Source organism: Blennius ocellaris (genome assembly GCF_963422515.1).
Source record: "Blennius ocellaris genome assembly, chromosome: 8".
In the NCBI taxonomy this organism is placed as follows: Eukaryota; Metazoa; Chordata; class Actinopteri; order Blenniiformes; family Blenniidae; genus Blennius; species Blennius ocellaris.
Genome location: NC_137657.1, coordinates 25,123,013 through 25,149,069, shown reverse-complemented (window position 1 = coordinate 25,149,069; position 26,057 = coordinate 25,123,013). Strand labels below are relative to the sequence as shown.

At 43.0% G+C, this 26,057-nt stretch overlaps 1 protein-coding gene across 4 annotated transcripts in view; it reads left to right on the top strand.

Annotated features, from left to right (window-relative positions):
- Positions 1–26,057, top strand: part of LOC308133120 (nuclear factor of activated T-cells, cytoplasmic 1-like) — a 69,692-nt gene that overhangs the window by 40,216 nt on the left and 3,419 nt on the right. For all 4 annotated transcript variants that reach the window (XM_080500403.1, XM_080500404.1, XM_080500406.1 and 1 more), the window contains one exon: positions 4,661–5,326. In XM_080500403.1, coding sequence (XP_080356529.1) covers positions 4,661–5,326 — 666 coding nt within the window. The remainder of the gene's footprint in view (positions 1–4,660; positions 5,327–26,057) is intronic.

Genomic DNA, 26,057 nt, shown 5'->3' with positions numbered 1-26,057 from the left:
GGATGTCAACACTCTTCAGCGTACGGTTTTGTAGTGGTTACTACTCTTGCATCAAAGGGGGAAAATCCCCAGTACAAGGGTCTCCGCATGACTGCAGTCCTTTTGCAGGACAAAAGCATATCTTGAGGTTAATTCGGTACTCGGAGGCCCAATTTACGCGACAATATTTCAAGCGTAAACACATTTTTTTGTGTGTTTCTATTTAAAAAAAAGTTTCATGCTTACAACAGCATAAACCCTGAAAATTATGTTTTAATTTGGGACCGTTAATGGGTGCTGTTGTATGTTTTTGTAAAAAAACAAACAAACAATCACATGTACACAGACAGCAATATACTATAAATATTAACAATGGAGAGTACACATACATTTGTACAGAGATACGATGACTCAACTATAAAACATACCAGGTTTCAGGAGCATATGGACTGGGAATCATGACATTCTGGAGGCCGCCGTTATTATTGTCCTGACAACATGCTGTAAATGGTGCCTACATTTCCTGATAGGTGTGAACATGTGTGTTGTTTGTATGTCTCTGTCCTGATTGACTCCACTTTGACCCACAATTGGATGATGGGATGGCTGTCCACCATTTCAGTTCCAAAGAATAATCTTTTTTTTTTTTTTTTTTTTTCCATTTTTCACTCTTCTGGTGAGTGTAATGATCAACATGTAATTGTCAGTGTAAGAACAGACATAGTGAAATCAAAAGTAAAATCAAATGACAGACTTCACCTCTTTAACATCCTACATCACTAGTTCTTAAATAGTATCATGAGTTTTGCTCACCTCACCTGAACTGTACTACAGAGTGGATTGAAGGAGGATTTTGTTCTACCTGAAGGAAATCTGAAAGAAAAAAAATCCTTTTTTTAAGATTGAATGGAATTTCTTTTTTGGCTCAAGAGATGCCTGTTAGTTTATTTGGTGACTCCCTTTGCTTGTGTTTGCTTGGCTAAATGTGTGTGTTTGTGTTGGACAGACCATCTGTCCAGGGTGGACTCTGTGTGAAGCAACAACAATTTACAACATGTTCAAAATGAAATGACTCATGAAACAATTAGACAAAGAGTCATTTGTGTGTTACAATTCAAAGCAGGTTTGTTTTGAGATTTTCTAACTTTGAAAATACAGAGTAGAATCATGTATATTTTTTTTTGGTTACTTTGAAGGTAAACATTCCAAAACTAAAGTTGTGCTTTATATTTAGTTTTTTTTTTTTTTTTTTTATTCTGAGGAAACACTGAAGCCAATTTTCCTGTGCCAACGTATGAAGAAGCCAAAGTTCTTGAGCTGTACATGTGCAACTGTCGTCGCCTGGCTCACAAAAGAGCTTCCCAAGCTGCCGTCCAGTCTTTCTTGTGTGTGTTACCATGTGACGTGTTCTTCTTCAAATAAGAAACAGTAGTCACCAACCACATTAAACAGCCCCCGATCCCCCCCAAAATAAAAGAGAACGTGCTGGCAATGACCAAAGTACGACGGGCTTCTCGGAACCCCTGTATTTTTACGGGCCGTTTGGAGATTCCTCTGTTATATCAAGTTCTATTCTTAACACAAACTTGTGCCCAGTCCCCTCCTCCGTCAGCTTGGCTTGTGGTCAGAGCCGGAGAGCCAGAGACATGTTTTGTGACACATGCAGGAAAAGTTAATGAACCACACATTGTTCTTTTTTTCGGTAAATATTTGCACAGTCATATTTTTTTTTCATGAAGAAAATGGGCGAAGGACATTCTGTTACTGTCTTGTCTGCAGGCAGCTTTGGTTTCTGTCAGACTCACCTACGGTACAATAAGGATCAGGGTGTGCTGGGTGGCCAGATTGCCCACACAGTGGGACACGCTGCACCAGGTACCTTTGAGATAATGAGCCACCAGCTGCTCCATGGTAAATGTCACCACAGATCCATGCGGCGAGAAGAAGATGAGCTCAGGATTTCACTTTTTATTTTAAAAATACATTCGCTAAATAATATTACTGTAAATACAAAAGTGCTAAAGAGTTATTTCGATTTGGCCTCTTAAATTGTTTACGCAGACAGACAGCGCTGTCCATATTCCCATTGCATTCAGAGGGAACAAGTGCTTAATAAAATTCCAAGATCATGCCTGATCAGTTTAATACAAGTGGACAGATGGGGAAGCTGCCAGAAACGAAAATAAGAAAACATGTGCGGAGCATCAACTGTCTGTGGGCCGTAACCCACAGGTTGGGAGGAAATGGAAGCCAGCTGAAGTTGGCTTGCTTATTGAATCTGTTTTCTCAACAAAGTGGAAAAGAGACACACGGCTGGATGAGGCTGGACAGGTAACTACAACGACAGTGGACAGACATGCAAAAAAAAGAAAACAAAATTTGTAGCTTTAACAAAAAAGGATAGTGGTTTGATTTTCTATTTTAAATAACCATGATTTAAATTCACATGTGGGAAATGACCGGTAACATCATGTTGTTGAATCTTCAGTTAGGGAATTCAGACACAGTTACATTCGTCACCAACAGACCCTTTCCCTTGTTTTTCAGTTTCATATTCTTTTACCTCACAGCATTATTATTATTATTTTTTATCCCCTTCAGATCTACAACCCTCTGGTTGCATATACCAATAATATAACTACTTGATCATGGGCACTGACATGGAGGGATGTTATAGCTGGCTGCCATTTACTCCTGTAACTTCTAACAAATGACAGAACAATCTCAAATTTAAAACAGCAGTTTTTTTTAATGGTCTTTAAGTTTCCTTGTCTTTGGTTACAATCCAATAACAAACATCTTGGGTTGCTTGGTAATAGTAAAAATGTGTGGAAATCATTGTCTGCCTCTCGCTCTATTAGCCATTTGGCAAACTAACGAGGCTTAAACTGGCACAGAGGTTGGGTAAGCAGTAATTTAGCTCTATTAGCAAGCGCAACAAGACCTTTCAATATATAATATTTCACTTTTTTGAGGATCGACTTAGTAACACATAGTTCGAATTTAAAATGTTATTTGAACTCCCTGATAGCAACTCAGAACCTGAAGTGAAGCAAAACTTTTAAAATAAGTGCATTTCGATGGCCGCTTCATGTGATTGCACCGACATCATCTTCTTAGCTCCCTGCTACCAGCATTCACACTCTAAAAAAGAAAACAGTCACAGAGTCTGCAGATAAAAGAGTGAAGGAAGTGACTGTGGATGTAGTAGCGACCATGTGACTCACTTGTTAATCCCTAGGTTGTAGAGGCAAAGGCCTGTGCATCACGGGACTCGACTTACGACGCTCCCCCAGACACTGAGCCTGCTCCCTGGGCTCCCTGAGCAGACAGAGCTGACGTAAATGTGTTCCCTGCTGCGTTATCACTGCACCGCAGCTCCGCTCCCCCGAGGCCACGTGCGCGATTAATGTCTTTTCAGATCCAACCCAACAAAAAAAAAAAAACTACACGTCGATAAACAGCCCGCCTCTTATGTGGCACCCTGACGCATCTGTTGCACTCTTTGCTTTTACCGTTTCTCAAAGATCTTAAAACACATTTCAGGCAAACATTTCATTCATATTGATAACTGCATGCTTTTGAAAAGTCACTTGGAGCAAGTTTGGCCAAAACTCTTAATGGTTGGTATATCAAACACTCACCACACCCATTAACACATTTTAGCAATGTGCAGATATAGAAACAGTACATCCATTGTGACTCAGAAGCCTTTGCTATACATCTGGGTGTCTTAACACTGGCCTATTAGTTTTGTGCTGGCACAGTCTGTGCATTTGGACTTATATAATAACACAGCAGTGAGCTTGTTAATGTGGTCCCTCTCCAGCTTTCAACCACGTCTGTATAGGTACCTCTGGTTCTTGAGGCTCCAGATTGGTACTCCCAATTTTTCAATTAATAAGAAACCTTTTTTTTTGACAGTAAAGAGGAAACATGCGATACCTGTCAGTCACAGTTAATCAGGAAACAATGCAGACAGCCTGTGCTAGATTACAAATCAGACGGGAGGAGGCAGGATGATCAAGTGGGGTCACTGCACTCTCCTGCATTAGCTGAGGTCTGAAGCTCCTGAAACCGCAGGCACAGCTCTGCAGCCTCTTAAGAAGCTCAGGCAGCCTAATCAAAATCAAATCATCTTTTTTTTCCTTCTTCTGCTTCTTTGCACTACCCCTATCTCCTAGTCCTGAGAGAAACAATTACTTCTAGAGAGTGGAGGAAACCTAGGGGTCCCGGGCTCCACAGGCAGCAGCAGCAGCAACAGCAGCAGCAGTCCAGTGCTTTAAAGTACTTTTATTGGATATCAGTGCAGGAGTAGAGTCCAAAGAAAATAGGTCTTATTCGTTATTAGAGCCAGCTGTGGCTTTCCACACTGATGACTCATCCATTTTTCTTTCCTCCCTATTCTTGTTGCTTTTTTTTCACAATGTGGTAAGGATGGGTGGTGGTGGGGATTGGGTGAGGGGTATGAAGGTTTCTCTCCCCCTTAGAGGACTTAGCCAAGTTGACACCAAGCCCATATCCACTGGTGGTTGTTTGTTTGGATTATGGATTGAAGCGCTGCCACAGTTGTGCCTGCTCAGTACTCAGCTGCACTTGAGCACCCAAGGTGCCACGTGGATTCCCCCACACGTTTTTTAACATCTCCACCTTTTTTTTCCTACTTTTTTTCCCCCCTCAGTGCCGATAATAAAGACAGAACCCAATGATGAATATGATTCTCTGGGGACTGTGGGGCTGTCCGTGCACTCAAAGCCCTACTACAACCAGCCCAGGCTCACTCCCATCATGCCCGTGGCCGATCCCGATGCCTGCCTGGTCGGCGTCTATCCTCCCTGTCCACCGCATCGCGCCGCCATGCCATCATCATCACCCAACTCCAGCCCCACCCTGCACGACCTTTCCCCAGTGGCATACAGCAAGTGCCTCCCCAACAGCCCGAATCATGCGGCGCCACCAGGACCTGGGGTGCCCCCCATTCAGGAAAGCCCTGGCCACCCCAACCTTGCCCACACACCATCACCGGACCACAACTCCTCCCTAGGGATGTTTCACTCCCAGGGCAGCCCCAGTCACCTCAACAGCCCGGGAGCACATGGTTACCATCCGATCTATGCCAACAGCAGCCCTTCGTCTTCTCCGGTGTCCCATCCTTCCACTCCCGGTGGGCCTGCAGAAAGCCCGTTTGTTCCAGTCTACAGCCCCGCTCAGGCACAAGCAGCAGCCAGTTCAGTCCAGGCTGGAGGGAGCTCACCTAGTCTACTACTAGAGGAGGCCAGCCCACCTTCAATGGCCATCACAGTCAAGCAGGAGCCCCAAGAGCTGGACCAGATGTACCTAGATGATGGTGAGTAACTGAAACGTTTAAAAAAATAATCAGGAGTATTTTTTTTCTACTTAGAAGTGTTTCTCTTAATGAGCACCCTGCCCGCAATAAAATTGGCTATTTACGCACACATCTCACATTATTACCGCCTCTTCCTTATCTCCAATCCATAGTCGCACCCTGCTCCTCCCAATATTTCCTGACAAAATTCTTTCAAAAGATCTACGTCACATTTGTTTAATTTTAGACACAGTAGACTTATTTGCTTTTGGTGTCGTATGCAGCCCAGCAACTCTGAAACAGTAATTGCATTGATGGGATTTTGAAACAATCTGTCAAAACATCACAGTACCAAGGTCAGCCGGGGAGCAACAGAACAAAAACAGTGGCACACGCGGAGCGAACCGAACTGTTGACACAACGACTAATGAAGGAAGCAAAACAATGGGTACGGGTTTCCTGAACCAAATCATTTACTCCCCCCTTCGTTCCCTCCCCCGTCATTCTGGGAGGCATATAGGGAGACAGGAGGCAGAGACTTTTGTTTTCCCGTCTCTTTTCCCGACGGACTCAACACCGTGTGGCTGTCGTCATCAGGAGGGACCGTGGGGTCACCGGTCTCCCTCTGGCAATGAAACCAGTCACACCCAAGGGACCATATGGTCGAGGTTATTGCCTCCTGTGTCCATATCACATTGGGTTGCGCCGGTCAGTAACCTGTTATCTGTGTGAGCAGATTCTCAACTTGTTGTTTTGATTTACATTCATGGAGCGTGTCAGTGGCATGCAGCCAGCTTGGTATTTTAAAGTCTGGAAAAGAGGTAGAGCTAAGTAAGACACCTCTACACTAAACTCTAGACCATGACTCATTTTGTGCACATTCTATCCCATGAACTGAATGTGAGCATGTGTGTGTGCTCTGCTTTGCTTGTGAATCTGTAGATCTTTTGAATGAGGACGTCTTGTCAAAGCGAGAACATTTTGATCTGTCCTCATCTTTTACAGGCTTAACTGGTGTTATAGTTGAGAAAAGACTGCTGTTAAGATTAGGGTAAGGATATAGAGTATATTGAGGTAATAAATTTAGTTCAGACATTTCAGGTAGGTTATGCCGTTCGGCAATGCTTCATAGCAAAAGATGCCCTGCCGGTGATAGCGAAGCAAATATATTGGCGTGTATGTGTGCGTCTCTACGCACCGGTGCACGCATATGAGTGTACATCATGCGCACTTCACTCAACAGCTCTGGGAGTTGAGGGGTGATAGGTATGAGGGGAGCAGGGGAGTTTTGCTGTGGAACTGTAATTGAGTTGAAATGCAGCTGTCAGCATATCTGTCAGTCTTGATGAGTCCCATTAGTCCTCAGCTCATAAACAGACAACACAGAGACAGAAGGGATATCTGACTGTTCGCAGCTACATGAACTGCTTTCTTACGTTTTTAAAAATCTTTTCCTTTTGTGATTTTCTCTCGCTTCTTCTTCTAATTTTCTTGCGTTCATATCAGTACTGTATCATATGGAAATCTAATTTGAATAAGCAAAGCTCATTTCAGACTCTTTGTTGCTGTTTCTAATAGTCATGGCCGGCAGAAGCTTTTATTTCAACAATAATTGAATGAAGTGAAACTAAAGCTTTATTTCACCTTTTGTAATAAGGTTGGCAACGGGTCCTTTTACATCAACAGCTTGAAGTTATACCAAACCTACGTGGTGGTGCGAGTGCCAGTGAAATCGTATAACCTTGTTTCTCTTCCCTGCTACTTCATCCACTGTCACGTTAGCAATCTCCATCTTCCTCTAACCCGGTGGCCAATTCTATTCAGACAGTGATTACAGCTGCATTAGCGACGCACTGGAATGTGTATTGATTGACCGAGGACAGAAAAGCGGCCTTTTGAAACCCTGGTGTGCTGCCATCCTGCATCACCTAATGTCTGCCCTAGCATCTGTGGTGAGCCCGTGGAGTCCTGGTAAGTGTGTGGTGGTAACTGCATACTGCAAAGGCATCTGACTCTCCCAGTCCCGGCCCTGTACCAAAGCCCTCAAATGAGCCCGGAGCTAAAACAAATAAGAAGAGAAAGGCAGCTTGCGGGGCGTCGCGCTCCTTGTCCGCACACATTAAAAAAACGTGCATTCGCTAGCTCGGCGCTCCATTAGAGAAGGAAGACAAGCGGATGACCTCACCATGGCAGCAGTGATTTAAGGCCAGCCGTGTCGAATAGCGTTCCTCCCCAGCAATTGGGGGGCCGGTGATTTGGAGTCCGCGGGAAGCACACTTGATCTTCCCCAAGAGTGGTACACCTCCCACGCTCAAACACTGAGGCCTCCAGCTCTCATCAGCTAGAGGAAATGTGTCTCCCCGGCCAGGCATGGATTTTAAAGAGCCCCTGAGAAATCACTCAACTTATCAAGGTTGAGCTACTGTACCGCAAGGAACTGGGTTAGTAAGGAAGGAGTTTGAGATGTAAATGCCCCCCCCCCCCCTAACCTGCCATACACAGTCTCCATTGTAAACTGCTAAACTCTTCCCTCTGCTGTGCTAGAAGCCTGCTAACTACAGTATGAGGAGTGAGGCGATCATTCTGGTGTCTGCAGTCGGCAAGCAGTTGCCAGATCGCTGTCGGAGCAGCCATTTTCACTCAGTGGCACGTTGGCTCTCACCTGCTCGATTCTCACTCAACACGGCCTGATGTAAGGCCACCGATCAGCAGGGTTCGTGTGAGGCGAGAAAAACGAATGAAAGACTACGCTCTGCTGCATTGTTGACTCAGTGTCGTAAACGTCTCATGACAGGGCTCACATAAAAAGCTGTTTTCAGACATGTCGTACTTACTCACGGCCAACTCTGCACTTTACAAGGCATGTGTCTGCTAAAAAAAATGGCAGTCGGATGACATCAATGTATATAAAGATAGAATTTTGAAAAAAACACCTCATTTTGTTCACCCCCCCCCCCAAAAAAAGCCAGAAATGACGACATGTTCTGTCATATGTCTTAAGGAGCAGTTGTGGTGACATCATACCTCTTTATCATCTCAAATAATCACTGACACACTTGAATACAGGCTTTTATTTCTATGCACAGTTAATTTTGCATTGCAAATTCTTTATGTCCCAGTGTTTATGGGTATTTTGCAGTGGATATGCTGTGCAAAAACAGTGTGCCGGCTGTGCTATGCGCTTGGTCCTGTGAGGCTGCTGCCGTGTGTCCTGTCTCATTAGCTGCTGTTGTGATGGGTGATATCATGAAATGCAGCTGAATGCAGCAGCGCATAGTGAAAGAAAACCAGTGCTAATCAGAGAGCCAGATTTCTACCAGCTGCCTCTTTGGGAAACAGAGGGCCCTTATTCCCCCAAAAATAAGAAAAGCACAAGAACACATTGCAGCCACTGCCCATTTTTGACAGTTGACATATGTGCTCTGATTGCCTTGTGTTCCAGGGTAGTTTTTCTTGTGATTGTTTCCTCTTCCAAGCAATGTTGGTGCATTTAAATCTCTTCAAGGCTGGTTTACTCAAACTGAAAGTTGAGTTGTTGTCACTCCCTCTTTCCTCTTTTCCTCCCTCCAACCCCCCCCCCCCCCCCCCCCCCCCCCCCCTCTCTGCAACAAAAAAGGCCTTCTAACCTTTTCTGAGGATCTCCGTCCACCGCCGACCCTTCTGAAGGCAATTCGAGGCATTCCTCATGGAAACTTTTACACATCCTGGCAAGTTGCCCAGACCCCAGGACTCCGCAAAAACCCTAATGATGATTGAGAGCGCGTCCGCACCACGCTGAAAACATGCTGAGTCGCTAACATTGGAGTGTGCCGCAAGGCCGGATTGGAGGAGGGGTGGGGGGGGTGGGGAAGAGGACTGAGAAGATTTGGAGTAGGGGGGGGTTGTTGTTCATTAAAGTGTCTAATGGGACTCACTCAGGCAAAGGGCTGCTCCTGAAATGTATGTTTACACAGTATGCATGCATGTCAGTGGATGTCTTTGTCTATTATTTGGTGGACTCAGCGAGGTGGTGAGGTTCTGTAAGTGACAGTGTGTGCTTTCACCACAATCCACCTCTGACCCACTGGCCTTTTGGGAGCAGGTCAAGCTCAAGCTAATAGCGCTCCGGACAAGAGATTGGCTTGTGGTTAAGTGCAATGCTTAGAACCTTGTCTCTGTCTACACGTAGTGTTATTGACGGGTACAAGGAAACGCGTGATGGCTTTTTTATTATTTATGACTACAAAGAGGATGTGGATATTTTACTATTGTTGTTATTGCTGCCTTCTCATATTAGGAATCCCGTTTTCCTGGCAGCCCTTGACATGGCGAGGTATAAGTAAAAGTTTGGGCTTGCTTGAGAAGTTTTATAGTTATGGGAAAAATTAATAGGTGGGTGCACTCTTGGATTGGCCTTTGAGAGTCATTGACTGCCTAGGCTATGGATCAACAACTGCACTTTTGGGATCAGCAATAGATTTGATTCAATTTCTTCTCATTAAGATTAAAAACCATTACTTTTACTGTGTGAATTGAGCAGCTTTGGCTCTTATTACCCATTATCGTGTACTAAAGACTGCGCTAAGCACTTGAATGAGTGTGCTCTGTTGTAAACATGAAGATTTGCTTGTGCTGAACAATTGGTTTATATGATTGAAGTAAGTTGAAAGCAACTTTTTAATCTCATACTACAGTTCTGGTCTTAGTCTCATATACTATGCAAATTTAAAGTTTTACCTCATATTGGACAAGACAATTTCCAGTCGTGCTCACACGTTTGCATTTAATAGTCAAGCTGCATCCTTGAAAAAGTGTTGTTCTCCAAAGCATGAAGAGGTGATTTATCATTCCATGGTGAATCATTTGTTTTTGACCCCCAAATGCTGTCTGCTACCTACCATTAAAAAGTTTGGGAGTGAGGAGGACTTTATCAGATCACAGTAGATAGCCCAGGGTCAATCACATCAACAATGTGCTGCCCTGTGTGGTGAAGAAAATAACTTTAAAACCCCATATAAAGAAAACATGATCAAAGATTGTCATGAATGTGGCTGAGACAAAAGAGAGTGAGAGTTAAGTAAAGGCTCGGGGCTCGGCTATATATGACTATCTGAAGCAAAATGTTATTTCCAAATTGTTTTTGAACGCCTTGATTCATTTGACTACAATTATGGAGCCATAGATTCTGTACCCTGCCATAATACACCTCATTTTAAAATCAGTATACATTAATAGGGCCCAAACTTAAGCCTAAATCCGACAATAAATAATCTATCTTTCCCCTGTTCCCTTGAGTAATTCTCATGAAACAGATGAAGCCATGGTTATCACTTTTTTCCCCAATTTTTATTAATAAAACCCAGATAATATGGTGTCCTCACAGAAAAACACAAAAAAACTCTCACAGTTTAATGGAAGTCCTCTGGATTACCTTCTGTTTCCTTTTACAACTCTTTAATCTCCATCCCACTGGCTGAGCATGAGAGCCATCAGATTCCTGGTTGTGATCACAATTTTTTTAACCAACATATAATGAAACCACCTCAATTATACACACTATTGTCCAAGATTGCTTGCAGTTTAGCAGATAATTGAATCTAAGTGGTTACATATGATAGAAGCAAATGGGTCACCATTTCACTGCTTTGGACATTTTTAATACTTTAGGTTTGATAAGCGCAGCAATCATTATCGGTCAGAAATCAATGCATTTATTTACATGCTATGCTTGCATTTGTGTGCGTGCGTATGTGTATGTGTGTACCCCAAATCCTGGCAGATATAAGCCAGAGGATCTGGTCTGGTTTCAGTCGCTCCGTCATAATATCCACAGTCACTAAGAAAGAATGTGTCTGCTCAAAGACTGCAGCTAAATTATCTAAACAAATTGGGTTTCTTTTGTGTCTGGGCTCCACACACGATCATAGAACACATGTCGACGAGAGGCTGTTCATTCTGATTTCCAATGGGTTTCGTGCATCATGGTGCAGATTTGCATCTTATTTTCCACAATTACTTCAAGCTCGGGTGAAAAGTGACACACTATGTGGAACTTTCTCTGGAAGCCTATTACCTGGCATTGATAGCAAAGTGGACTTCAAGTATACAATCAAATATAGCACAGCGAAGCCACAAGGCACAGTGGACGCTTCCCTCTCCAAACACATTGGAGTCTATTCATTAAAGCTGTATTACTTCAGTTCGTCATACGTCATGCATTGCTTATAGTTTCTCCTGACACAGCCGTTTAGAGGCTCGGTTTATGTGGCTCACATTCTGAGGTTTGGGAAACACGCGTTGCAAAGCCGCCGAGCCGCACGGATCACAGCGGGTCAGGACTCAGACAGGGCCTGTGGCTTGGCCTGGATTTCATGTGTATATCTGTGATCATGGAGCTGCCACCTCACGCCAGACACTCTCATTACTGAATCATAACATGACAAATGTCAGCGTGGTTGACTGCTCTGACAGGATGATGACCGACCGCGTCTTCTTCCGTGCAAAGGTTTCGAGGTCGTTATCTGGGCTTTGGCGAAGGCAGCTATGAGTTCATTTTCATCCAAGCCCCCTAACTGTTTATTTTATGGTTCATATTATTTGATTTTAGGGGCTGTTTGGGACATTTATTGCTCAAAAGGGAAAAAGGCCATTTGGGGCAAGTGTCTAGTTCAAGTCCAGTCCTGGTAGATGAGAGTTGGTGTGTTCAGTTGTTTTTGACTAGATCCTGTACTCACCACAACTACATTCTCCCTAAAACACTGTTCCTCTGTGGAGATAGCTGATCTCACTGGGAACACCACAAATGCTGCGTAGTCACAGAAACCATACTTTTTTTTTCTCTCTTGAATCTTGGATATTTGCTCCTGGCATTAGAAAACATGAGCACATGGAAAGCTGATACAGCCCAGGCACATGCTAAATCCTCTACAAGTATGGTTCATTAGCTTTAAGATGTTTTCCTCTTAAATATTCTAATGTTGGGGTGTCAAACATACGGCCTGCGTGCCAAATCCAGCAGCCACATGGTCTTATCTGGCCAGCGGGATGATCCCAAATGGTGCTGTTTCGAAATGGCTGTACACTGTGTGATTTTGAAAAACAGAACACCAAAACCAAAAGCCGAACAACAAATGGAAGAATTTCTGCAGTTAAGCTGCAGTGAAAAATAGGTAGCTATCTTATTGCTTGGAAAACTGTTTCACACTATGTAAGTGAGTTGAAAATATGCTGAAGGCTGCAGAAATTGTGTGGTAAGAAATAAGGTTTAGTTAGCTCAACGCTTAAACGTTCACTCCCCTGTGAACATTTCAATATGAATGCTTCCTTGCATTAAAATAAAGGGGAAAAAATGTATAGTTGTTATATAATGTCTAGGTTTTTTTTTTTTAGGTTATTATCATTTTACCTCTCGGGCTCAATGGAAATGAAAGGACAGACATCATTTTCAAAAAAATGCCATGTAAATGTGAAACTATTTGGAAACGAAAATGCAAAAACTAGTTTGGGATTCGGTCAAATAAACGGTGCCCAAGTTTGATACCACTCTTCTCGAAGAAGACCAGAGGTCAGTATCAGTATCTGCATGTGTTTCAAAGAAGGGTTTCTCCATTTGAACATGATCGCGTTGAGCTGCCCGCTTCTCGCAGCCGTGTTTATAAGATATAAATACCTGTGGCATCAGTAAACAGGAGCAGGTCTCGGTCCCAGACCACGTAATAACAGCTCCCCGTCTGAAACTGGTTCACTCAGGGAAAAAGTATCCTGAAGCGACGAATGTCAACAGAGAAGCTCCGTCCAGCCCCGGCGGATTGGGGAAAGCCGTCTGGTTGTGCAACTGTTGGCAGAGTCCGCCGTCTCTTCTGCCGTCACGACAATACGACGGAGGAATCAAGACGGAAACCTAAAGGGAAAGTTCAGCTTTTAGATGTTTGGCCAGGTTGGTGTTGGCGAGCAGTTGCAAAAGAGTTTCGGTGGCTGCTGTGATCATCGATTTGTTTGTTAGTGTTGGCAACCTGCTGTTTCCACCTCTCTTGTTTCACCGAGGAAGGACTCGATGCAGAGACCTCGGGAGTAGTCGACATGACAAAAACACTGAATAAAAATAGTGGTCAGTATAAACAACGTGATTCGAAAATGCTTGAGCAACTGAACTTCTGGAAAAATCATCACAAAAGTGAGAAACTGTTCTGAACTGGAGCAGGGGTGGTTTTGAACAAGAGTCACGCTCAGAGATGTTTTAACTCATTTTCAGCTTCTGGAAAATGATTTTAGTTAATAAAACCTATCTTTTGATATGTGATTATGGTTCTGTGTTACAAGCTAGACATAAGTTTTCAAACTCCTACGTCTCGTCGTCGGGGCAGATTTGTTCTGCTATTTTCAGAGTTTAATGCAAGACAGACCACAGAAGCATAGACTCATCCATTTAGTACATCTTTTGCCTGGATGCTGCTTATGCTGCCACCAGGAATTTTGTTTGCCTAAAAAAATTAAATATTTTCGGAAATACCAGAGCACAGGCTGTGAGGGGCTGAACTATATGAATATATATTGTTGCTCACGATCAACTGCGATTCTAATACTCCACATAACTCCACACTTTGGAAGTCACTATCGTTTTTTGAAATAGATTGATCAGCTCTTTGCACTCCCTTCACCGTCACAGTGATAGTCTTCCCAGACAGGAGTCCACTGGCTTGAATTATAACTTAAATAAGTTTGCAACCTCGAAATGGAAAGCTTTCACATGGCAAGCCTTTATTGTATCTCTATATCATCATTTAGTTTTTTTTCTCCAAAAGCCTTGTTATCCAATCAGTTTTTTTTTTCTTTTCTTTTTGGCTTTTTATATTGACTGATTTATTTACATACACTCCACTACGTTGGTCTCAAAAGCCACTATTGGAGACACAGCTGTGAGTTACAAGACAGGTTTAAGGGTTTTCGATTTTTTTTCGGTCACGCAATTCATATCATATCCTCACATCCAGAAACGTTGAGCGAGCACAAGGAGAAGCAGGTCAGTCTTAGAAATAAAGGAGACAGACAGACAACGCCAAAGAGGGGAAAAAGTGAGGTGGAAGAGAGTCTTGGTGATTTGCCCTGGCAGCTTCTCCCACTGCACTCCACACACACACACACACACACACACACACACACACACACACGAAACGTGCTTTTTTCTCAGCTAAAGCTGTTAAAACCCAAACACTAAAAGTCAAAGAAAGAAAAACACGGCCCAAGTTAAAGATCACATTTTCTTCCTCTCCCACCAGCGGCCGCGTGCAGCGCGGAGACTTACCGAGCAGTGGGTGAATGGGTTTACTTCAGGGGAGGGAATGATCATAACCACTGAACTGTAAGTGTCCTACTGTTGACATGTGACCCATGGCAGTTATAAACCTCAACTGGTCCCCCGACTCTCTGATTACACTCAGCTGAGCTCACTTCGGCTCAAAACAACACGCTTAACAAACAGAGAACTGGTGTTTTCACTCTGTAAGCCATTTTTTAATTGTGAAGTACTCAGAAAATAAATGATGATACACTTGCTTATTACACTCTTGATCAAGAGAAGTGTTTTCTACACAAGTAGTTTCTTGGGTTCGGGATATAAAATATCCCTTCATCAGATTGTTATGAGGTATAATGTAGTGTGTAACCAGCCTGACAAGCCACACAAATAGAAAATAATGATTTTATTCCAGTTGAATACAAGATGTGTGAACTCTACATGATCAAGTTATATTAAAATTTGTCTTAAGTTAATACTTGGTATTGAAATGTGGATAGCATTGTTTGGATTAAAGCCATTTATTTGCATATTCTTTTTAAGTGCAGCTTCATGACCTGAAGAACAAATTTAGCTATGAACCATAAGACAAATATCTATATATGAGTTCAGTAGGAGTAGAAGGAGTAGGAGTAGAGTAGAAGGTGACAAAGGCTTATTTTTATTTATAGTTATCTGGTAATTTATTTTAGAAAAGTGATAGGGAGGCAAAGCAAGAAAAGTTCAGTTAGTGCATGGAAATTGCTTAATTTGGTCAGATTTACATTGAAATACTAAAATTTAAAATGGCTTGAAATTAGATTTTTTTTTTAAAGTAAACCAAGTATTGTTGAAGCATCAATCATTGTTAGTGTAGTGGCTTTATTGTCTTTTTTAAGTCTATTGATATGTGGATAGATATAGTTGATATATAGTTTACACATGACATTTTAGTAGTTCTACTGCATTAGAAGCCTGTACACTGTAGTAGTAGTGTTCAAATTTAAAAACTGTGATCTGACTTATGTCGAACCCTCCAACCTGTTGAGCTGTTTGTTGCTGCTTGTAAATCATCCATGTGAAATCCACAGTGGGAAGGAATTGAAAAGCTTCACTTCAAAACTATATTTTATACTAGATTTTATATACATCTGAATAATTTCCTGCAGAGTCGAGTCATCTCTGTCTATGTCTTTGCACTCTGAGCCGCAGCACCTGGCAAATCAGCGAGATGTTAAACAGCATGAAGAGAAGCAGGTGAAAATGTGGCTCTATGATTTACAAGTGACCGAAAACGTCTCTGGGAGAGTAGCTCCAAGTTCATCTTCGATTCCCCGACAGTCTCCAGGTGGAAGCAAGTCTGTCTGTCCATGGAAATGAAAGGGAAGCTGTTGGGAAGGAGATAAGTGGAATTATAGCTGAGATTGTCTCTCTCCACCTTCCAGACGTGTCCGTGAATGAGTCCACGATGCGCCCAGAGGAGACCCTCCTCCTCCGCGTCCTTGAACCCCTGCAGGCGTTGAGGATTTAGAGTTGCGGGGCCACACTCGGGGTCAGCAGACAGGGCGTTAATCAGTTCCCGCTCGGCTTTAGACCAGAGTCGGACGAACTCGATCTCAGTGGGGATGTTGGAAGAGGGGAGGCTGTGTTCTCGTGCACCGCGGGAGTTTTTGAAGATTTAGTTACCTTTAGTCCAGCTTTCACCTTTGCTGAAAATGTCAGATGAAGCCTGCTAAAGCCCTTTGTCCTGGTAACCATTGTGTTGGATCAGTGTGCAGTTTTCTTTCAACGCAACATGCAATCCAGAGCAGCAAAACAGACTGAGAGGAGTCTTGGCTTTGCTGTTTGAAAGGAAAAAAGCATGTAAAACGCAGGCGAGACTCAGAAAGTGGAAACGTTGGGTTGAAGCGGCAGCAAACGCCACGCTATTCTGGCAGTAGGTGACAGCAAGCAGAACAAACGACGGCTATCCATGACACTGACACACACATAAACACCAAATACACACCAAACCAGTTGGAGTCATTGGCTCTTGATCACATTCATGTTTTTGGGGTTGTCGTTGCATCATGCAGTTGCTCTTGAAGTCCATCATTGAGTTTGAGTGAATAAATACAAGTACCTGTACAACGACTAGGAGGGATGAGTTAGATCATTTGTTTGGTCCCCCCCACTCCGACACACACAGTCTTCATGCCACAAGGGTCACTTTGTTGATTTATCGATTATAAATTGCACCCGAGTATTTCTACCCCCTGTTACAGAATCTTGTAGGATCAAACAGAAAATCTAAAAAAAGCTAAAAAAAATAATAACCAACAAAAAAACAAGTGCAAGTACAGAAAATACAGTAAATCTGTTTCCTGCTGACTGACTCTGAACTTAGTTGTCACTAAGACGAACTCTTATCCTACCAAATCCTGACACAAATGGGAAACTGTTGGCCCACTGGCCAAATATCAGCCCCTTCTCTCAATTTCTCACAGCCAGCGAGTCTATTAAAACTAACATAATTAGAGCATTTATAAGAAGAGAAAAGGCAATTTAACCACATTTTTATTACAGTATCAGGTTATCAATTAAACAAAAATTTCCGTCCAACTGGTAATGGATTAGTTGAGTGTTCGGACACTTTACTAAAGATCACATTCCCGTGGCCCTCATAGATCTAAGCCTTCATCTTATTCAATATTTTATTTAGAGACCTACATTTTTGTTCCCACGGTGACTTTAATCCTCATGGGTCAATGCAATCAGGTCAGTGCTCCCACTAGGGTAGAGCAACAAGAACAAACACACATAAGTTGTAGTATGACACTTTGAGGACATTGTATAGACTTACTCTAAACTCAGCTACTCCTACTACTTACTTCATATTATCAAATGACATAACCTAACTCCAATCATAGTTTAACCTTCTCCTTATACAGAACATCTACTGATATATAGATGTCTACTTAAGGAAAATTGGATTAAAGATCCCTTTGTCCTCACAAGAATCATGTCTCTCACACACACACATAGACAACAACAGGAAAGAGCCTCCCTCAGCCATCCTGCGATGATGGATAGTCAAGAATAAAGCTCGCTCTGAGGTAAGTCTTTTTGGACACAGAGAACATCGTTTCTCTGTATAAAAATAAAAGAAAACAATTCTGAAATCCCACATTTCTGCTGACAGGCAGCAGGTGATTTAAAGAAGCAGACTACAAATGCAGTTGTAAATCCTGTCATGTGAAGGTGCGCAGCCAACTTTTTCAACCAAACGTCTGCAGTCCTACTGAAGCATGATGGTTTCAATATGCTCCTATATTGTTTTTTTTTTTTTTGTTTTCTTTTTTTTCCCTGCATGCCACATCTAGAACCAGTGAAATCTTGCACTGTCGGCACTAGCGTACGCAGACAACCATACGTTTCTAATTCAGAATCAATCACAACCGAGTTTATCAGATGGCTACGTTATTTTACCATAAACCCATTGGTAATGAGCCATGCGAAGACTTTTAATCTGTCTCCTTTCATATCTCACTCACATCAGGAGATGTGTGCGTTTTGCTCTCTTTGGTACATTTTTAGGGCCTCTGTGTTTGCTTTCTGTGGTCATGCTTCACCAGCTGTGCGAGGCCGGCTTCTTGATTCCTCAAAGTCTTGAGTCACCCGTACACGCAGAAGCTCTTCGGCTTTTTACTTTTATGTTTGCTTTTGATAAGCACTTTGGCATTCTTCCACAGCAGTCTAAGAAATGCACTTGAAGGGAAGAAGCAGTGCATTGGAGAGAGGAGTGGACGCACAATTTTTGTGAGTGTGGCGATCATCGCTTCAATCAAACCATGTGGTTATGAGATCGTTTTTTTGGTTGTTTTGGGAGGTTTCAGTGGTAATAACCCTTTTTTCCCCCCCATTATTATGTTGTATATGTAGATATACCTAGTTTTTAATTGTAACCTGCGTGAAAACGTTCAAACATATTCCAAAATCAGTAATCCTAGCGACATATTTATAAGTGGAAGTCAACACAAGCAGTCTGTAAGCACTGTGCACCTAATGCAGAGAAGTCAGTGATGAGGGCACTGGAGAGCAGTGCCAACGACGTAAACACCTCCCCCTCATCCTCCCCAAAGACTGACCTCGAGAGAGCACACCCGCGGCCTCCGGGGCCCGGGAGGAAATGAGAGGGGGAGGAGGAGATGGGCGAAGCGGCAGGCTTGCTGTTAGAAACAGAGCGAGGTGAGCTGGGGCGAGGCAGCGCAGACCAAGCATGATCAAAGTCGAAAGTTTCTGCGCCGCTTTGGCCAAAATAAGCACATCAAGCAACGGGGGTTTTCAGTAGGACCCGTTAGCTTTAGAGTTCTAATTCGGGACACCGCTGATTTATCGTTGTTTGGCCTTGCTTGTAAAAATTAGGCCATGTTTAAGTGATTGTAATCTGGGCACCACAGACACCTCATCCCTCCTGGGGTCAGTCATTTGGTTTGGCAGCACCTCCGATCCGTCCGACCACAGAAGGCCGTTAAAAACACGTATTCTGAAAAGTGTGGCATGTCACAGACGGAACAGGTGAGGAGTGGAGCTCAGCTCTGCTTTGTCTCGCCACATGAGGCACAGAGACAAGACATCAATTTCTTTTCTCCCTTTCTTGAGGCTGCTCCAGCTCGCTTGTCCGACTGAGCCAAGAGCTCTTGTCTGGGAAGACTGTCACGCACATTGATTAGGAATCTGTGCAGCGACATCAGAGGACTTACTGTTTGCACCCTATACTTTTCCTCTTTATTACTCCAGATAGAGAAATTGCATTGTGTGGCAGGATCCCTACCGTGCCCCAATGAGATCCAAGTCAGGTTGCAAGCCTTGAGCTGGTTTGTAAACTAAATGCGACAAAGACAGTGATTGTGGCTCTCAAGGCATTCTTGTTGTGCATCAGTTGCACTCTTCTTCCTTCATTAGGAGTCCTATGAAAATAATGTAATTTTGCAAGATTAGTAGGTATATTTGAGATTGTTATTCACACAAAAAAAAATACTAATTCTTCTTTCTGTTTTTCATTTTTGACTTGAAGAGCAAACTCTATAATGACCAGCAAATTGTATTGCTTCCAAAAAAATTACTGTCTCTGAGCTTATCTTGAGAACCGAGGATGTGCTTACATCTGTCAAGTTTGCGCCGATTAAAAAAAAAAAACTGCAGTAAAAAAAAAAAAAAAAAAATACTGTTATTCCAGCCTACTTACAGAGCACACTGACAACCTGATCCTGCAAGACCTGTTTTTTTCAGAATGGTCTCCAAACTTTGAGTCCAGAGTCCAGAAGCCTGAGTGAACAAAGACAAGCCCAAACACAAAGTGACATGGATCAGAAACACTTTCCTCCTGCAGCAGATCTTTGTTGGTGGTGGTTGAGCAGCAGAGAAATTCCCACTGCTGTTTCGTCTCTTTCATGCACTTAATAAGCCTTTGGTGATAAACATTGACGCTATCCCTTAACATACATATGGAAGTTTGAAGAACTGCCTTGTAATATACTGCTATACAGCGCATTATGTCCAGTGAATCCAATGTCGAAATCTGTTCTTTAAAATGTGATTGCTCTACATAAAAGGGGGGTAGTGATTAGTACTCATTTATCGCTGAAAAACAAGCCCTTGTTTTGATAATAGCATTAGATATATGTGTGAATATGGATGGATGGATGGATGGATGGATGGATGGATGGTCTCACCGAATAGCTGTTGAGCAACTTTCCTCATCGTTCATCTGCATCTGGCAGCTGGACAGTCCAGCTTTTTTGTGTAGCCAGATTTATTGAGTAGATCAAACAGAAACCTTTAAAGTAGAAGAGGCAGAACATCTCCTCTACCGGCACGGTACTGCCTCACTGTTACATTATTGTCTTTCCATGACTCTCCATCTAAATCATGAGTTTCATGGCGTCGTCTCGGCAACGCAGAGTGAGGATTGGCTGCACACCACGGCACAGCGGTGCCTCCGCAGTCCGAGGCAGCTACTGCAGGGCAGATGTAAAACCTGCATTCTCAATGTAACATCAGCTGTGTCTTAAAACAAACTCGCCACGCAGCCCTATCTCTCACTCTACCTCTATTTCTCTCTTCTTCTTTTTTTTTTAAGTCTCTCCAGCTCCTCTGTCAGTTGTGGAGACTGAGTGGTTCCACATGGGAAAGCCTGGGGCTTCACACATCAGCTTAGCTGTGGGGATGAAATATACTGTCTGTACATATCATCACATCATTAGGCCCAAAGGGATCCCTGCGATGGATTAGGAGGCGTCTACCTGCGAGGCTCGGATGAATTTATGAAGCACTTTATCATGATGAAGCATGAGTGGAACGCTTTGTCTCCTTCCATTTGTGTTTATCTGTGGGAATAATGACCACATCTCCTTGCCTTTATTTCGCTCATTCCGCTTTCACTTAATCCATCGTGATTCCTGCCCGTCTCTGTCGGGTACGTGTGTGTTCCGACCTTTGACCCCCTTCCCCTCCCTATTTTTTTTTTTTTTTTTTAACGCTGCTGGTTATGAGCAGAAGATAAGTGACACTGTCCGAGCCGCTCCGCTCAGCCCTTCGAGCCGTGTGTGTGGGAGGCAGCAAATTGTCCATTAAGTGTTTCTGCTGAGGCCGCGAGAGAAGATTTGATATAGTGGGGAAACAAAAGTAATATGCAGGAAATTCAATTGTCTCTCTCCAGCAAGTTTGAGCTTTAGTTTGGCTTCCCCGCCGAATCAATTTCACATGAAAGCGCGAGGTCAGAAGAGGTTTAACAGCTAGTCCATCTCCTTTCGCTCCAGCACAGATTTGATGCCAGTGTTTATCAATGTTTACATGAAAGAGCTTCTATGACTCAGGCGAACTTCCTCATCGGCCACTGAGACTCCGAGCGCCACAATAGAAGGAAGCCACCTCTTTTTCTTTTTCTTTTTTTTTTTTTCTCACAAAGCTGATGTGCTGCTACAGGAGGCACAAGTAAGCTCAGGAAACATCCCCCTCTGCTACAGTGTGAGGGTCCTTGACCCCAGCACAGCTGCAGTTTATTCACGCAGTGAAAGTAAGAAGGAGCTCAGGAAGGTGCCCTCCACTCCTCCAGTATCAAGAGACTCGGAGTGAGAACAAGAGTCGCTGCCAGGAAGCTGCCGTTACAACCTCGGAGTTCAGAGGTCGTGTTTTGGATAGTCAACTGAGGGACGCCGAGGCAAGGTGAAGTCGCCCGCGGCCACGCCGTTGCCAGTCAGGCCTCGGTTTGACTGAAGGGGGATCGTGTTACGGCAGCAGGAACCTCCAAGAGGCTCTCAGGCCTGGAGGCTCTGTGTCTCCCCAGACCACAGGGCATCCTCTGTTCTCTGAGGAAGCTCGGCTGTTATCGAACCCCAATGCACAGCGCTCTCCTCTAACAATGCTAACTAAATCCCCAGTGCCGGTCAGGTTCATGCTGAACTCTCAGAGTAGCCAAATGAAGTCATGACGCCCGTGCTTGGATTACTGGACAACACGGAGGCCAAGTGCAGACACCGTAACTCCTCTGTTCCTAAAGCATGTTAACAACTGTTATGTCATTGAATGTGGGATTCACAGCTAGACTTGTATGAGTGGGCTTTCTGTAGTTATGGTATATTGAACATAAATACATATGTCACAACTAATTGCAATTCCTCAGACAGTTATATCAAAACAAATAGTCTGAAGTCCTGAATGAAAAGAAATCATGAATATTTCCAATAATTAAAGGAAACACGTGCTGCAGACATGTCTTGCTATGTTGGCTGAGCTTTAAGCTCTAACACCGGCATTCAACTTATCAAGACACAAAGACAAAATTGTTGTTGCCGTGGTAACTTTCCAAAACGACAAAATCAATGCTAGCATTTAAATCTCACTTTATGCTGATGATACCTGCTGCAACAAGGCTGTTGTGGAATATTTTTGCCTCTTGCTGAAACAGTGGATCTTATTCAGCACACCATAGTTTATAATAACTGCAATTATCTGCATTGTTCATGAGTGTGTGCTGCACATGCTGCACGTGCCCCTCTTAGCAGGCCCAAGCACATCACCTCCCATCACAGTTGATACAGACAGGTTATTTTAGCGAGGTCAACATTTATTCAGCCGGCAGTCACACCCAGTGGAGACAGTAAGGGGGCGGGGGGGAGTATTCTATCAATTCCCCCTGCCAAGAAACACTGGTCAGCTCTCACAAAGGAGCTGAATTGTCCATTGAACCTGCTGGGCTCAGCTGGCATCACATTAAGACGCAGTCCATATTTTAGTGTCACTCTCACACCTGCCTGAAATAGATCCCCTAGTAACCCGCCCAGCTTTAAGAATAAGTCCCGACAGGTCTGGACTGTGGTTTACTGATTGCACAGCTAATAAAGGATGTCATCTGTCTAACTAGAAGGGCATATGTTTGGCCTGTTCTGTTTTCTTTTTTTTTTTTTCTTCATCAACAGGGGAATATTTGGAGCTCAGTTTTCCACTGTTTTTGTTTATTCATGAGAGGGGATCCTCCCAGTTACAGTTTTCCATTATTAGCCTGTGCAGTAAAAAATTAAGTTTCCATTGGTGCTGACACAGGTAACAACATCTTGCTTTAAACACAATGTCAAGATCCCAATAGGTGAAAAATAAGCGTGAGCCCTGGCTTTATGAGGCCAAATTTACCAATGACGTTTTTCGCTATATGCGTGCCCATCCGCATTATGCAAGGGGCTGAATTCTTGCTGCAAGATTAGATTCTGAACAAAATGTTCCCCAACATGTCTAACTGCCTTCCTCCTTTTGCTGCATATTTGTGGTTATCTCGTCACTTTATGTAAGATGAGATAGACTCCAACAGTTTGTCTGAAAATGTAAAAAATAGGAACATTTTCAACGACAGAAATGCAACTCAAGGTTTGTTTGTCGCTCGGAGTGAAGATTTAAGTAACCAGTCAGTGTAAATGTTTTTTTTTTCTTCTTCTTCTTCAGGTTCTTTAGGTTCCCTGAACATTTCTTTGTTTCCACCAAGTTCTTGCAAATGAATAGCGAGATGAGCCATTAAGGCAGCTATAAATAGCCTCTTGGTGTCTAACTGTTGGCCACATCCTGTTTCTAAAATTCTCACTCTGGTGACATAGATGTAAAAACACAGGGGTTCATGTTTTACCTTTGTCTTCTCTTTATCACTCATTTCTCTGGAATGGAACAACTTCGGGCATGCCAATGGAAAATATAAGTTGATCGAGCGCTGAAAAATAGCGCCACAGTTAATATGTGGGCGGAGGAGAGGTCACAATTGTTTTACAGTGACTAAAAAGAAGAGGGGAAGCCACAGCTTTCACTTAGAAGAAAAACAAAACTAATGAAAGGTACATATGTGGGGTTTTTTTCCCCACTGAGCAGTCGGGTTTTCCCGTCTCTTCTTGAGAACTACCTGGAGCTGTTTTCTCATCTCGGCCAACAGTGACATTGAAGTAGGATCATTTAATTGTTACATGTGCCTGCACTTCCTTTATGCCCCCACGATGGCAGGGCTAAAAATAACCGCAGCATGTAAATGCCTGTTTAGCCCCGGGTGGAACAGGGTTGAAAACAGCCAGCAGTGTTGGCACAGGTTGGATTTTTCCAATGGGAGTTCCTCCTGTTTGGAGAGGTGAGCCCCAACGAGCCTCTGTGTGTGTGAGTGCGTGTGCGTGCGTGCGTGCGTGCGTGCGTGTGTGTCAATAATAGGACATATAAAAAGCAGGGTATGCTATAATAAGTGTGTGGCCCACTACTTTGAAATTTGTCACAATATTTTGAATTTATAGTATAATAAAATTCCATATTTCATCCATTCAATTTAAGCGAAATCTGCTTCATTCAAGACAACCATATCAAAACAACCTATATGTGTTTTAGTAATGTCAGCACATCGTCAGAATTAAGCTAAATACAGTGAATATTTTAATGTAAGTGTGGTGAAATGTGAGATGGCTAATGACACAGTTCTGGGGAAAGTATAATCCAGCACGATCAGAGATCAGTAATAGGCTCATTTATGCATTGTTCAAACACATTAGGCGACAGCATATGGGCATGTCTTGTGTCACTGAGAAACCACCCATCCTATATATTTTGATTTTAATGTAGTGCCCTTTGATATTGAAAAACTGAATTTATAACTTGAATAATATTTTACAGAGAACAGAAACAGTTGTAATATTTGACCTTCCTTTGTCTTTTTGAAAGATATAACTCCATATTTGTAATTGAATGCTCCATTGGATATACGTTTTGCATAGATGCTCAATTCAGACCTTGTCTTATTTTCAGTTCTTTTTATGGGCTATTTTGGAGGGTTCTTTTTTATTGTGTAATTTTATAGTCTTAAGACTATAACTACTAAACTCTTATGTCAATGATTGCTGAGTAATTACAAAAATAATAATACTTGTAATGGTGACAACAAAACAATACTTTTAACACCATTTATAAACAAAGTGCTTTTCACCAAAAGGGCTGCAGAATGAAGTGATAGAAGATATATAATGCCTTTAGAATGAAAAACATCTTTGAATGAAGTCAAACAAATGCAGCAACAAACACGCGACACACGATGAGACATATTAAAAAAAAAAAAAAAAAGTGTTTAATGCTAAATAACAATAAATGCAAGATACATTTATTCCTAAAAATGCCATAAATTATCATGAAATTGTTTGAGTTGTATTATTGTGGTAATGTCCTGATTATACTGTGATACTGTTAGTCGTATAATGAAATATCCCTACATTTCCTAAATAGTGAGAAGTTACACACACTGAAGTGTGTGAGCATTAAAACGAGTCGGACTTCTTGTTTTCATGTCAATCAGTGCCGATGCCTCACCATCCACTAAACAGTATCTTGTGATAACAAACTGCAGGCCCACTTTGAACCTCAGTGTGGGTGGACTTCCTGTTTCGGCTCCGATGGTGGTTTTCACCAGACTCTTCCCGTCCCTCTACGTCTACATCAGCCTCGCACTATCGCGGCGAGCCGCGCGCCCACGGGGCTCCTTGTTTGTGTCGAGCATTCGGGTCTCGGGGAGCTCGCCATCTTCTCAGTCACTTCCCTCCGTTTTGCCAAAGAACACAGAGCAGATAAAGGCAGGGGACTGATCCCTGTCTGCCAGACTGTGGGAAAGGCGCGAGCAACAGGAACAAGTGCAGGAAAGACGAGGCCGATGACCGAAACACAGAGATGTGTGTATGGAACTGATATGGAGTCGGTAACGGCATTGATATGTTTGGATTGCAGCTACTCATATCCACTATTTCTCAGCTTGACCTTATCTGCTCCAAGTATTCAGTGACAGCTCACCATGTCCGATGGTGGTCCACCTTTAGGGTTGTGCGGAGAGAAAAACACAGTTTACCAGACCTACAGGCTCAAAGTACACAAACTTTTTTAATTAATCTCGCTACAGCATGTCAAGGGATCAAGGCTGGATTAAAATATTAGTTGGACCCAGGGCAAAAATTCTCTTCTGGG